This window comes from the organism of the source record quoted next, unplaced genomic scaffold (assembly GCF_019419815.1).
Source record: "Pyrus x bretschneideri cultivar Hongxiangsu unplaced genomic scaffold, Pyrus_bretschneideri_v1 Contig1, whole genome shotgun sequence".
NCBI classification, from domain to species: Eukaryota; Viridiplantae; Streptophyta; class Magnoliopsida; order Rosales; family Rosaceae; genus Pyrus; species Pyrus x bretschneideri.
In genome coordinates this window covers 14,909,528-14,924,393 of record NW_025999390.1, presented here as the reverse complement: position 1 = coordinate 14,924,393, position 14,866 = coordinate 14,909,528, and the positions used below count along the sequence as shown (strand labels likewise).

The 14,866-nt window shown below is 36.2% G+C and overlaps 2 protein-coding genes across 2 annotated transcripts; one reads left to right on the top strand and one right to left on the bottom strand.

Moving 5' to 3' along the window:
- Window positions 1–124: 124 nt before the first annotated feature.
- LOC103929594 (lysine histidine transporter-like 8) lies at window positions 125–3,445 on the bottom strand. The gene is made up of 5 exons (XM_009338815.3): window positions 2,991–3,445; window positions 2,637–2,773; window positions 2,101–2,528; window positions 1,068–1,199; window positions 125–862 (listed from the first exon to the last, which is right to left on the bottom strand). The coding sequence occupies exons 1-5, from the start codon at window positions 3,443–3,445 to the stop codon at window positions 374–376; spliced, it is 1,641 nt and encodes a 546-aa protein (XP_009337090.2). The 3' UTR covers window positions 125–373.
- A 10,247-nt stretch (window positions 3,446–13,692) lies between these two features.
- On the top strand, window positions 13,693–14,488 carry LOC103929595 (40S ribosomal protein S30). Its single transcript, XM_009338816.3, has 3 exons — window positions 13,693–13,839; window positions 13,951–14,088; window positions 14,288–14,488. The coding sequence occupies exons 1-3, from the start codon at window positions 13,836–13,838 to the stop codon at window positions 14,332–14,334; spliced, it is 189 nt and encodes a 62-aa protein (XP_009337091.1). The 5' UTR covers window positions 13,693–13,835; the 3' UTR covers window positions 14,335–14,488.
- The last annotated feature ends 378 nt before the right edge of the window (window positions 14,489–14,866 follow it).

Sequence of the window (14,866 nt, the reverse complement as noted above, 5' to 3'; positions counted from 1 at the left end):
AGAGGATACAGATAGGATCCTGTTCCGGAATTTTCCACTCACCTTTGAATTTTCTGAATTAAAAAATGAATTAGCATGAGAGAGAGAGAGAGGGAGAGTGTGTGTGTGTGTGTGTTAAGTGAGATTAATCCAATCTTCAGAATGTTACTTGACTAAGTAATATTACACACACCTAAAGATTCTACAATGTCAATTACAATTTTTATATAATAGAATTATCTTTCCCATGAAATTCGGCAGCAAACTACAACTGTGAATATTTTTTTTTTCTTTCACGAAGAACAGTAAAACAAATTAACAAGTGTAAATCCACCGTTTTGTTTTCCTCCTCACAAATCCTCCCTTCAAATCCTCCCCTGAAATCCTCCCTTTGTTAGTGAGGCTTGAAGAATTTGACTTGAATCCCAGTTTGAATCACAACATAGAGTCCAGCTGCCATCAAAACCAAACTCAAAGCCATCCCCAAAATCCCAAGAGACCAATTTAGCCACCACATAGGACTGTACTTCTTAGGCTTGTTAATCTTGATCCACATGAAACAAGGGTACGCTAAAGTCACAGGCAGTGCTATCCCTCCAACCAAACCAGCCACACTTCCCAAAAATGGAATTGCCACTGCGACGAAGAAGACTCCGAACCCAAACATTGCCCTAGCAATGCACCTCAGCCACCATGGAAGTGGAGCTTTCTTTCTGCTTGTGTATTGGGACTCCATGTGGTCAAACATTGGCATGCCATAGATTTGGAATGAGCACAGTGCATTTATCACCACAAACAAGCTTATGAGCGCTAGGACGGATTGTGACACATCTCTTGAATGGAACTGGAACACAGCTGGAAGCATTCCTCCATTTGCTGGTATCTGTCGAAAAAAAAAGCGAAATAAAATATTAAACTCTTTGAGTTAAGTGTATAGTTCATGTTTAAACATTTGTTAATTATGATCAATACAGAAATTCTTTATGCTGAACGTCTGGAAAAAAAATATACGTCTGCATGTCTGTTCTTTGATAAAGAACGAACGTCTTGTGCAGGAAAGAACTGAGGATGAGGAATAGGGTGCTTACCAAGTGACCATAAGCCCAGTAGCCTCCAATTGCAAGGGGAAACAAGCATGCAGCAATGATTGCATAGGACACCTTCACTCCTCTCCACATTGGCACATGTGAGGGATGTTTCTCACTAGAAGGCATGGTGGCCTGCAACAAAAAACCATTGAATTCAGAAAGCTAAGTAAGTCTATGGTTGAATAATTCCATGTTAGAGTTAACTACCTAGGTGATGGGGATGATCATGATAAGTGAACGGTTGAGCACCCCCGCACTTTTATTTAAAATTTTCTTTTTTATTTAACGTACATATGATGATGCTAGAGATATCATCTACTTAAATTATATTTTGTGAACTACATGTTGTGCCGGTTAATTTTTTGATTCATTCTTTAAATTATTATATGAGAAATTCAATCATCAACTGTCTCATCGTGTTATTTGCAAAAATATGATCTAAAACACTCGCAGCATTTTTTATGTTTTAAAGCCAAAAAGAATCTTTAAAGATAAGCTTTTATAAAATATAAATAAATAAATAAACATATAAGCATGAATTTGCACAATTTTAATTTATGTAAAGCTAAAGATTCATGATTGGTCTTTGTTGGTTTTAATTAAATATTCAACTGGGAAAACTAAGCTATTCCAATTGCTAGATTAGTTATACTGTATCTGCATGTGCCTTAGCATTCTCCAAAAAAAAAAAATAATAATAATAATAATTGACAGTTGGATTCTTATTCATTTGAAGATGCTCAAGTTGGTCAAAATTATCACTTTGTAAGTGTAAAAGCAATATGAGAAGTCTCAATTCTGTTAGAATTATTGTTAGGAAATTGTTGGCCTCAAAGAAAAGGTGCGCATTTAATAATTCACCTAGTTAGGCATCAATTTCTGACTTCAAAAACCCTAAAAAAATATATATTGACCAATTTTGCAGGTTCTCACTGGCCAAAGCATTGGGAGTCGAAAGAACCAACTCAAATTAATCTGTAAAATTATTTAAATTTAAATTTAATAATTAATTAAGATGAAAATTATCAATTACCTGAATCTCAAGGATGAGATTGTGACCTCTGAAGGCGAAAGCAATGATCCCAAGGGCATTGAGCACACTAAACACCCTTTCCACATTAGTCGCAGATTCAATGGGATCATATGAAACTCCAGGAAGCCTGCCTTCTGATACAGAAATCACCCAAATCGCTGTACAGTACCCAACTGCAGTGAGAGCTCCGATAAGTGAAACTCCTGCTATGGAGTTCAAGTTTGGCAGCAGAGATAGCAGCACAGCAGCACATGTGAACACCAAGTACCATTCAACTGTTGTCAATGGCTTAGAGCTGCATGCGGCCCCACATAAAGTTTGGAAGAAGAGCTTGGAAGTGGCTCCACCAATCACTATCAAGGCCACGCAGGTGCCTCCAGATAGATACATGATCGGAAACATCCCTAGCCAATTTGCTATTCTGTCACCTGCAACATTTTGTATACATAATCAGTCACTCCAATGGTGCAGAAAGTCGAATTAGAAAAAGTTGATGGACTTGGGGGTAATATTATGAAGTTCGATTGGAATCGTACCATAGGTGAGACTAAAGAGCTGCATGTATCTGCTGTAACGTACTCCAGTTTCTACATTCTCGTGGAGATGAACCAGTATCCATAGGGTGTAACTTTGCCATATGAATGCGAGAGTCAAACAGATTATACCCCAAGCCCTGCAATCAATCAGAAAAGAGGAGAAAAACCCATAAAACTATCAGAAGCCATAACTTGAAAATTTTGTAGCTCTGAAAAATTAAAATAGTCTGACATTTTACGTTGCCATACTTTCAATCTGAGTCATGGTGAAATTACGGTCCAGATTGACAGTCTGACAACATCAAAAGTTTGCAAAACGAGTACTAGTTCCGGGTTTAATTTGGAGGGTCTTACCATCCAAGAATTGTGAAAGCAACAGGAAGCACCAAAGCTTGAATACCAATCCCAGAACAAAGAGTGTGGAAGGCAGCATAGTACTTGTTCCCATTTCTAGACTCAGTGATGGGAAGCCAAGCATCCTCAGGATCAAGCCTAGTCATCTTCAAAGCCTTCCTGACAGGGCTACCAATGGGAGTGATGAACCTTGGAGTCAAAGACGTCCTTGGAGTCCTTATTCCAGCTGGGGTTCTAGAGCCCTTGGGGGTCTTACTGGCAGGCACAGCAGCTCCTCCCGCTGCTGGTTGATCTGAGGCTCCATCAAGAAGCGGTGACCTAGACAAAGACGGTGAGTTGTACTGCAAAGGCGGGCAAGACACCGCAGGCTGTGGAGCTACCGGAGGCTTTGGAGCCCCAGCAGCCGGCCTCGGTGTTATAGGAGCTGAGCTAATCTCTTTTGCTTCTACACTCATTTTTGATATTTTGTTTGTGTTCTCCTATATTGTTCTTGCTCCTTGCACTCTATTTATCTCCCTCTGTGGATTGGAGAGAAAACACACAGAGCAGAATACATATAGGGGAGGGGAATAAATCAGATAGTAAAAGATGGACGTGCCAAGGTACAAGGAAAGAGCTGGTGGGTCTTGTTTGTGAAACTGCTTTGGAGTCGATAGTCTTTGGTTCGTTTTAGACAACTTTGTATGACCATGAGCGAGAGAGAGAGATTGCGGTTGGAAAGTAATTAAAGCAATTGTTTGACGGGCAATATTGACTGCTTATTTTTCTTGCTTTATGCATTTAAATTGTTTTGGCATATATAATATATAACGTACGATTTGGAGCTCCATTGTTGAGGTTACTTGAGCATGGAGTATGACTTTGTCAACGTTTTACACCTAAGGAAATACTGGGAAAGAGGCCAAAACGACTATTATTATTTTAATTTGTGCAGAACTTAGGGTTTTTTTTAGATAGATTTTGGATGCGGTTTTTAGCTATGAATATTCTTTGATTGAAACTTTGTTGGTTTTTAATTTTTGATCAAGGTCTCTGAAATCAATATGATAATTTATTTCTATGTATGTTACTATATTTTTTTAATTAAAAATTAGAAATTTTAGTTGTTTATATAAATGAGATTTTAAATAAAAAAACCATAACTTGTGGGATTAAAAATGTTAAAATTTAAATATACTATTGTGTGTGTTACATTTTATTATTGAAATAATTAATGATGTTATTAATACCCAAAGACCTTGATCAAAAATTGAAAAGGAATAAGATTTTAATCAATGGAATAGCAAAAAGAATGATGAGAACTTAATTTCTCTTTTTTTATTTTTTATTTATTATTTATTAGGAGTTTATATTAGCATGTGGATATTTGCAAAATATAAGACTTTGAAAAACAGAAAGGAAATGCAAGTTGCTTTCAAAGATAAACACACTGGTCAATATTAGCGTTCTTTTGGAATTGGAATTGGACTTTCTTAGACCCCAAAGCATGAAGGTGACGAAAAACAAAGTCTCCTGCCGGTGACTTTCTTGGCTGAATGAGCCATCAGCCATGAAGGGAAAGAGATCATTAGATTTTTTTAGTAGAGCGTCTCAAATGAAAATGTTATTTTAACATGCTATGATGATGCATGCCAACATCCATTGGGCATTCTTTACTCCAAAACGCAATGTGCATGATTGTTTTTATTTTCTCATTGACATACATGAACCTTGTGCAGATTAAATTGTCATGATTGATAAGACATGTTTGGTTTATAGAAATGGGAGAAGGCGTGAATTAGAAAACTTAGAAATAGGGGAGGTACGGAAATAGAATCGGATCACTAGCCATAGCCCCTCTAGTTGATCTGATTCTTTATGTTTAGGTAGATGATTACGGAAAATTAAAGGATAACTCACGCTTTTCTGAATCTATATATGTTAGTAAACATAAGGGAAGATTAAGTAGTGAAATAGTCTTTCGTAATTAATGCAAGGAACTTTATGAATAAAAATGCTTCCAATCTCTATTCATGTAAGTAAACATGAGACCGATCTTACTAGAAAAAATAATAAACTGGTGAAGTCAAAATTATCACAAAAAATGAGTAAATTACATAAAACTCCTCAACTATTGGGCTAGTCACAATTTCATATCCGATTTTTAAAAAATGTTAATGTCATACCTCATCTTACGAATTTGTTACAATTTCATATTTTCCGTTAGTTTGTCTATCAAATTGACCGTTAAATGCTGACGTAGCTTGAGACGGAATCTACTTTCTATTAATATATTAATTAAATATTAAAAACTAGAAAAATAAAATTATTTAATAATTTTTTAAATGAAGGACCCCACCCCTACAAACCCCAACCTTCCTTCACCACGAAAACGAGAGCCCCCATTACCCACCCTCCTCTCCCAAAAATTCCCTTTCCCAAAAAATCCCCTTATTTCTTCTTCTTCTTCTAAGCAACCTAACCCAAAAATCCCCCATCCCCCATCACTCGCCTACTCCCTCATCTCCAAATATAGGGGATGGAGACTATGTAATACCCTAGAAATTTAAATATATGAACTATACATTCATAATTATGAATACGTGGAGAAAATCGAAAATAAATAGATTTATGGTTATGGAAATAGAATTGGGAAATTTTAAAGTTTTATTTCTGGGAATTTTTTTTATAATTTACATCGGTTTTTCTTTGTCGATAAGTAAAATGATGGAAATGCCCTAGTTGGTTGAATGTAATTTACGAGGATGTATTTTATCCTCATATATTTTATTGGATTTCTTGGCATATTTAGATAGAGAACAACTCTACGAGCGCGTAGGCGAAAACCGAGATAGGGGCAAAATAATCATTTTGCCTTGAAATCTGGAATGCTCTAGATTTTGCTGGAGTTTTGTGTAGATAAGCCACGTAGTGGTTGCGGTTTTGGGGGGGTCATCGTAAAAGAGAAAGAGAAGACAAAAGAAAGGAAAAGAAAAAAAAGGGAGCTGCCAAATGGAGAGAGAGGAAATGAGAGAAAGGAGGGAAGAGAGAAAAAGGAGAGGGAAGCCCAATAGGCCGAGTCACAGGCAGACCCGCTAACCCAACGACAACCTGACGGAAATTGTTGATCTCAGCCTCCAATTCTGGCCGTTTTTCGAGGCATTTCAACGAGCAAAGACTTAGAAGCATATCCCAAATCCTTTCTCTTCCTTTTTCACAAAGATTTTAGGGGAAATAGCCACAATTTCTTCTAGAACAAACCGGCAGGTTTAATGGGTGCACGACGAAAATTAGTCATTTTTGAAAGGTATTCCGTCGATTACAACTACCAATAGGCTCCTCTCAACCTCAAGAACAAATCCCAAGCATTGGTTAGGGCGTCGGGAATGTTTTGGAGGCGAATCAAGAACACTCAAATTCTAGGGTTCCGGCGGTTCACAGCCAAATTCAAGTGTTTTCCAGCCGAATTGCACATCGACCCAGGTATAAAAGTTGTTCACCTTGATTTGCTCTACATTTTTGTAAAATTTGAGAATTTTTAGAAATAGTTGAATTTTCCATCTAGTCAGGGCAGCTGACCGCCACCCGCGGCGGTGGGTGCAGCGATGCACGGCCAAGGAGCCAACATTGTGTTTTTATGCGAATTTCGTTATTCTAATTATGCTTTTGAGATCTAACTGTTGTGGGTTGAATAATAATACCATTGTGGTATATGTTGAATTTAAATGTATATATTCGGATTTGGTTTGATTTTTGGAAATGTGAACTACGAATGGCTTGATCCTTGTTTAGGGTACATAGGCAGTCTAATAAGACATTAGATGCAGCCATAAAATAAGTGAGATTAAATAATCAAAGATTACATTTTAATTGAGGATTATTCTTAGATTAGAAAATTGATCTAAGAGAAGTAAGGTTATAGAACTTGCGGATTTAGGGAACTTAAATTTACAGTCGTGAAAATTGTCAGCTAAATAAACAAGAGTTTAGTTTGGGCCTATCACTAATATTATGATTTCCTAAAATAAATATTTCGGGGCCGGGGCGTGACAAAATGGTATCAGAGTAAATGATCCTATTCTATGAGATGCACTATTCGTGAGTCTTGTTGGTGTGAATTATGACATGCATTGTGGTTGTATTAATTCATATTTTTAGGAATAAAGTGGCATTCATGTTTTATTTGTGAAATACAGATATAAATTGTATTATGATTGTGGTGCAATTTCCTTGATAAATATGAAAGTTTAGTTACTGGGAATTGTCATTTGCATTAATAATGCATTATTTCTAAGTTCTTTGGGTAATGCGACAGTTATGTGAAATATATATATATATATATATATATATATGTTGAGAATCACCATGAAGTGAAATGAATTGGATTGACATTATGGTATGTATTATGAGATATTTTTGAATTGTGGGTGTGAATTATGAATTGTATTGATATTGCTTTATTTCATAAGTTCTATGAGTATGATGGAAATTGTGTGAAATGCATATATTGCGAATTATGATGCTTTGAATTGAATTGAATGGGAGTAGAAAATTTTAAAATATAGTATTCATGTTATAGCTTTGAAGATGAGCATTTGATTAAAGTTTTGGATTAATCTTGAATTGAATCGATATTAGGCTATGCATTATGAAAATGTTGAATGTTAAGGTGATGGAAAATTTGTATTATACCTGGCACTTGAGAAGTTGAATTGGGCAAAAAGGCCCGTGGATATGTGAATTGGGCGAGAAAGGCCTGTGGATATGTGAGATTGGGCGAAAAAGGCCCGTGAAGGTGAAATTGGGTGAGAAGGGCCTGTGGATGTGAAATTGGGCGGAAAAGGCCCATAGATGTAAAAAAAAAAACAAAAAACAAAAGTGTGATGTGTATTGGCCAGGTATAATACAATCTTTTCTAGCCTACTAGTCGCTGATGAAGATAAAAGAAAATGGTGGTGAAATCAGTGTTTTGACAATGATAAATATAGCTAGAAATTTGAAAAATCTTATGGCCACGATAATTTGGTTGGACATGTTAATATTTATGGAAGATATGGTGATTTTTCAAATGGGAAGGAAATTAAAAACTGTGGTTATGGTTGGTCATTATATTTGGAATGGTGAAAAGACTATGAAATTTTCTCCATTTATTTAGGGTGGACATGAATAAAATTATGAAATGATATTTAAGTTTGTTTAATATAAACGAATTTCCAGTTGTGTGAGATGAGAAATTTTTATGATTGATGAAAAATTGATGGGGAAAATTTTTAATTACAAATTTGATTATTTTGGTTGCCTTGGTCTTGAGTTGGCATTGTTGGATTCGATATTGCGAAAAAAAACTGATGACAAGCATATATTCTCGTAACTATGTGATTATTTAAAGTTTAATTTCGCTGACCGTTAAAGTTGTGATATATATTTCTCTCCCTTGGATGATGGAATGTGAGTAGTGCTCTGAAAGTGTGAGTCACTAATTTATTAAATCCGTGGCTACATTTGAGGTAAGTTAAAAGTGAAACAATGGAAAGGAAGATTTAAAAGGTTTTAATTTTATTGTGGGCAATTTAGTTAATTGCGAAAAATGAAGGGAACCATTAAATGAGAATTTATATTAGTGGTGTTGCAAATTTAGTTTTAATTTTCTTTCCATTAACCAGTGAGTGTGATTGGAAATTTTCTATGAATTTGGTTGAAATTTTTATGTTCGTTTTGCCAATCATAAAGTTTTGGCTAGAAATTTATAATATTTATGTTGCCAATGAGTACGGTTAGAATTTTTATATTTATTCTGCCAATCAATGTGTCTGGGAATAGGATAATGTGAGTGATAATCACAATTATAATTCGTTGATTTGCTTATTTTTGGAACTTGAAAGTGTGGAATGAAATTTCGAGTTCGTTAATATTAACGTTTTCCCAGTTGGGTTTTATGTTTGGGGAAGAGAAAGTTATAAATTCAAATTTGATTGGTTTGGTTTGCCATTAACGAATTATGGCATGAAATTCTGATATTTTGTTAGTCACGTTAGTCATGACTTGAACTTTGGTTTTTGATTTTGTTAATGTGAGAGAAAATAATTGGACCACTACTAGTTTCAAAAGATTTATTGGTGCTCCATTTTCTGCACAAATTGTTGCCTCTTGACATATCAGAGTGGATTACGTGATGTCATGATCAATTTGGGTGCATGGAATCCCACAAGCCTTATGCTCTTTTACTCCTTTTTATTTTCTTCTCAACATGAAGGATATTTGACTTTTTAGTCAAATATAAATTACATAAATGAAGATTTAAACTTGAATGTGGAAAGAAGAATATTGGCTCCAATCAATGTGATTGTGCTTGCATGTGCATTGTTTGGATTTTGCTATGAGTAATTAAGTAAATTGAGGAAATGAAGGAAATCAGGGAATGAGATTTTGATTTCATTCCATGGTAACGGAAATTGCGGATCTTTATTTTAATATAGTGGTGAGTAATGATGGTTGAAATTCCAATGATTTTGGTTGGAATTTTTGCTAGTTGATTTTAGTGGTTTGGCTTGAAATTGTGATATTTATTTGGCCATTGACGTTTACAGCTAGAATTTACGATATTTTTTCTTTCAATGTATGTGGTTAGAAGTTCTGGTATTTTTACGATATTTTTTCTTTCAATGTATGTGGTTAGAAGTTCTGGTATTTTTACTTATCAAAGAATGCAGTTGGAAAGCTGAGAAAATGTGTGGGAACACGATGAATTCTTCATTGAGTATTTATTTCTAACTTGAATAAAATCGTAATATTTTTCACCATAAAAGAAATGGTGGAAATAGTGCTTGTACATTCTTGTAACTTGACAGTTGAAATCTCGGGGACAAGATTTATTTTAACGGGGGATGAATGTAATACCCTGGAAATTTAAATATATGAATTATATATTCATAATTATGAATATGTGGAGAAAATCAAAAATAAATTGATTTATGGTTATGGAAATAGAATTGGGAAATTTTAAAGTTTTATTTCTAGGAATTGTTTTATAATTTACGTCGGTTTTTCTTTGTCGATAAGTGAAATGACGGAAATGCCCTAGTTGGCTAAAAGTAATTTACGAGGATGTATTTTGTCGGATTTCTTGGCATATTTGGATAAAGAACGACCCTACGAGCGCGTAGGCGAAAACTGTTCGTGAAATAGAATTATAATGAACGAAATAGAAACGAACGAAGATAGGGGAAAAATAGTCCTTTTGCCTTGAAATCTAGAATGCTCCAAATTTTGCTGGAGTTTTGTGTAGATAAGCCACGTAGTAGCTGTGGTTTTGGGGGGGGGGTCGTTGGAAAAGAGAAAGAGAAGAGAAAAGAAAGGAAAAGAAAAAAAAGGGAGATGCCGAATGGAGAGAGAGGAAAGGAGAGAAAGGAGGGAAGAGAGAAAGGGGAGAGGGAAGCCCAGCGGGCCGGGTCACAGGCAGACCCACGAACCCGATGGCAACCTGACGGAAATTGTTGATCTCTGCCTCTAATTCCGGCCGTTTTCTGGGGCATTTCAATGGGAAAAGACTTAGAAGCATATCCCAAATCCTTTCTCTTCCTTTTTCACAAAGATTTTAGGGGAAATAGCCACGATTTCTTCTAGAACAAACCGGCGGGTTTAATGGTTGCACGATGGAAATTAGCCATTTTTGAAAGGTATTCCATCAATTACAACTACCAGCAGGCTCCCCTCAACCTCAGGAACAAATCCCAATCATTGGTTAGGGCGTCGGGAATGTTTTGGAGGCGAATCAAGAACACTCAAATTTTAGGGTTCTGGCGGTTCGTAGCCAAATTCAGTTGTTTTCCGGCCGAATTAGACTTCGGCCCAGGTATAAAAGTTGTTCACCTTGATTTGCTCTATATTTTTGTAAAATTTGAGAATTTTTAGAAATAATTGAATTTTCTAGAGAGTCAGGGCGGCCGACCGCCACCCACGGCAGCAGGTGCAGCGGCGCACGGCCAGGGAGCCAACGTTGTGTGTTTATGCAAATTTCGTTATTCTAATTATGTTTTTGAGATCTAACTGCTGTGGGTTGAATGATAATACCATTGTGGTATATGTTGAATTTAAATGTATATATTCAGATTTGGATTGAATTTTGGAAATGTGAACTACGAATGGCTTGATCTTTGTTTAGGGTACGTAGGCAGTCTAACGAGACGTTAGATGCATCCATAACATAAGTGAGATTAAATAATCAAAAATTACATTTTAGTTGAGGATTATTCTTAGATTAGAAAATTGATCTAAGAGAAGTAAGGTTATAGAACTTGCGAATTTAAGGAACTTAAATTTAAAGTCATGAAAATTGTCGGCTAAATAAACAAGAGTTTAGTTTGGGCTTATCAGTAATATTATGATTTCCTGAAATAAATATTTCGGGGCCGGGGCGTGATAGACTGATAGCCTAAGATAGAGTGGACTTGATAAACGAGAGCTCCTCCTTGATCATGCAGGTGTCGACGACGAAAATAAAGATCAGAAGCGAGGTGGGTTTTTCGATGGACAGTTCGTACTCGATGGTGGTATAATGGGGGAAGAGCTCGGCGAGGAGGCTCTCATCGGAGATGGAGGCGTAGTGGGGAGGGAAGTGGTTGTGGGTGAAGCAAAAAGGGCAGATCTAGATCTTGGTAGCGTAATCGACAGTGAAGAAGGGGTTGAGAACCGAGTGGCATGTGCGGCAACGAAGGAGGGCGTAAGGGAGGACGGGCATGGAGGGGAATGGCTTGATCGGAGTGTAGATGGCGGAGATTGGGACTACGCTTAGGCAAATATAGGGTGGGTGATAGGGGATGGGGGAAAACGGGTGGGCTTCGTCGGAGCCCCGGTTCTCAGAGCCCATAAGAGAAGAAGAAAAAAGTTGGAGGAGGAAGTAATTGGACTAGGATTTGAGGGGATTTAGTGGTGTTTTTGGGGAGTTGCAGAAGTGGGAAGACTTGACTGGAATTTGGCAGAGGTGGTTGGGTGGAGAAGACGATCAAGTAGGGAGGATGAGGGTAAGGGAGAGTGATGGTGGGGTTTTGATTTTGGGGGTGAAGGAAGGTTGGGGGTGGGGGACACAAATGGATGGGGAAGAAGGGGGGATGAGTTTGTAGGGGTGGGTCCCCCATTTAAAAAAATTATTAAATGATTTTATTTTTTAGTTTTTAATATTTAATTAATTTTTTACTAGAAAGTGGGCCCCCTCTCAAGCCACGTCAGCATTTAATAGTCAATTTGACAGACAAACAAACGGAAGATATGAAATTGTAACAAATTCGTAAGATGAGGTACGACATTAACATTTTTTAAAGATAGGGTATGAAATTGTGACTGACCCAATAGTTGAGGTAGTTTTATGTAATTTATCCCAAAAAAATCAATTTCCAGTTTTGGGATTTGAGATTTAGTAGATTGCAAAATTTTCATTTTTTGGAAGAACGTAGTGTTTATATCATAGTAAAAATGACTATTTTTCTTGCTATTAATACGTTAAAATCACGTGACGAAAGAGTTAAAAGGAAGATATGCTAAACTATACGATAGAATTTGTTTTTTACATGTTATTATGCGGTGATTTCATTAGAAATCCAATGGCATCATATCCAAAAATAATTGTTTAATAGCAAGACAAATCACTCCTTGTCTCTTAGTAGGCATAAAAATGGATGACATTCTCTAGTCAGATTGTATCTAGTCATTCTGTTCTCTGGCTCAATTAGTTAATACTTGAGATTATATAGTTTTCAGATTTCACTCCTTCATAACTTTACTTCATGTGACATCACAACTAAAGAGAATTTCCCATAAACGCAATCGAAAGTCGGAAGAGAAACATCAAGCCGTGGAGTTAACTCAAGTACTAGTGAGAGATGGTGGAAAAATGAGTTAGAAATTAACATATTGATTTATTCTCATAAATCGTCTTTGTTCTCATAAAATCGTCATCACACAAAGATACTTTTGTGTTTTGACATTGACGCAACGGCAATAATATCCAACAAGGTCAGTTTACTTTGATAAGATAATTCGATTTGCGCTTCCTTGCTCTCAAAGTTTGGTTTGGTTTGGATGGATATACAAGGGGCCGGAATAGCTTTGCTTTCATCCTATAATCCTAGACGAGGATGTGTTTTTTCGACCTACGTGACTTGTTGACCAATCAAAACCGCTTAGGACCAGACAACATATTGACAATCTCAAAGAGCAACTCAAGAAGTGGGTGGAAACATAAGGAAAAACACTTGTCTTAGTGTTAGATGAGATTAAAGATGCACTTTTTGAGCATTACAAATCACTACTTTGATCAGTTTGACAAATTAGATTTGATTTCCGATCATTTTAGTCGATTTCTCTTATTAATATGTATTCTACGTCCATGACATATTAGCTATATCATCCACTTATGACACATGAATTAATAACAATACGTGATAGTGTGACAATTACACTAATAAATTTCTCATATCACACCTCATGGAGGGCAAGTACAGAAAATTTGACGAAGTGATCATTTTTAAAATTCCAATTGATTAACAACATATCATCATTATTTGATCGTTATCTCGTGAATATTTCATGTTAAGGTTATTTAGTCAAAAAATTAGAGTTAAAGATGGCGGACAGAAAGGATCCGACAGGGCCAACTCATGGAAATGGGCTATTTGAATAACTCTTTTCAGCCCAACATAAATGGGCTATAGGCCTAGTTAATATGCAGAGGTTTAACATAGGTGAACACAAATCTACCCTTTAAAACGAAGCAAAAACCGAAAACCCTAATTCTCACAGCACTCGTCTCTCTACCGCTGCGCCGTTTACCTGTTCTCCTGATCATCTCTGCAACTACACCACTCGGCAGCCATGGGTGAGCTCAATGCATCTCTCTCCGCCCATTTTCCCACGCTTTAATATCTTTTTCACTTTTTTGTTTCCATTTTTTTATTATTAAAATATGTATTTTTCTTAATTTTTTCAGGAAAGGTGCACGGTTCTTTGGCTCGTGCCGGTAAGGTGAGAGGCCAAACACCCAAAGTGGCCAAGCAGGACAAGAAGAAGAAGCCCCGCGGCCGCGCTCACAAGCGCTTGCAATACAACCGCCGATTCGTGACCGCCGGTAACACCACCGTTTCCTGATTTTCCCATCCAATATTTTGCCGTTATTACCTATGATATGGATCATATTCTCTGGGATTAAACCATTTTAGTGATTTTTGTTTAGATTGTTTTTTGAAATGGGTAATTAAAAATTATTGTTTTATGGAAAACCCATGTTCTGCATTTTTTGATTAAATCATTGTGCGTGATTGTTGCAGTGGTTGGATTCGGAAAGAAGAGGGGACCAAACTCCTCAGAGAAGTAGGGCAAAGATTCAAGCTTTGAAAGGATGACAAGTGCTTCGTAGATTAAGAAAAATTAAAGGCTTTATTTTTGTTTAAGTGTTGGATTATGTAGGTTTTTTTTTTATCTAATTTGAATTAGCAGCAATGCGATTTTGTTTCTGGTTTCTTCGTTTACATTTTTGTGTTGGTTTGGCTGTTTGATGATCCTCTTGTCTGATGCTTGATTTGATTTCCCGGGAAAATCATATTTAGAAAGCTAATTAATCGAGTTATATATCGTTTTTTAGTTTTGAATGAGAAATTGTGCAAAATTATCATTTTTAATTTTAATTGTTGAAATGATAAGTTTTTGTGGATGTTGTTGATGTATAATATATATCGTTAATATTTGTTCACTTTAACAATTAGAATTAGAATTGTAATTAGCCTATTTTACCAATATTTTTGAAGTTAAAAAAAATTTGGCTAAGGGACGCATTCATGAGATGGATTTGGCGTGAAAAATGGAGTGCTGCCCAAGGCGCAGTGGCGTTGCAAGATTCATACCATCGA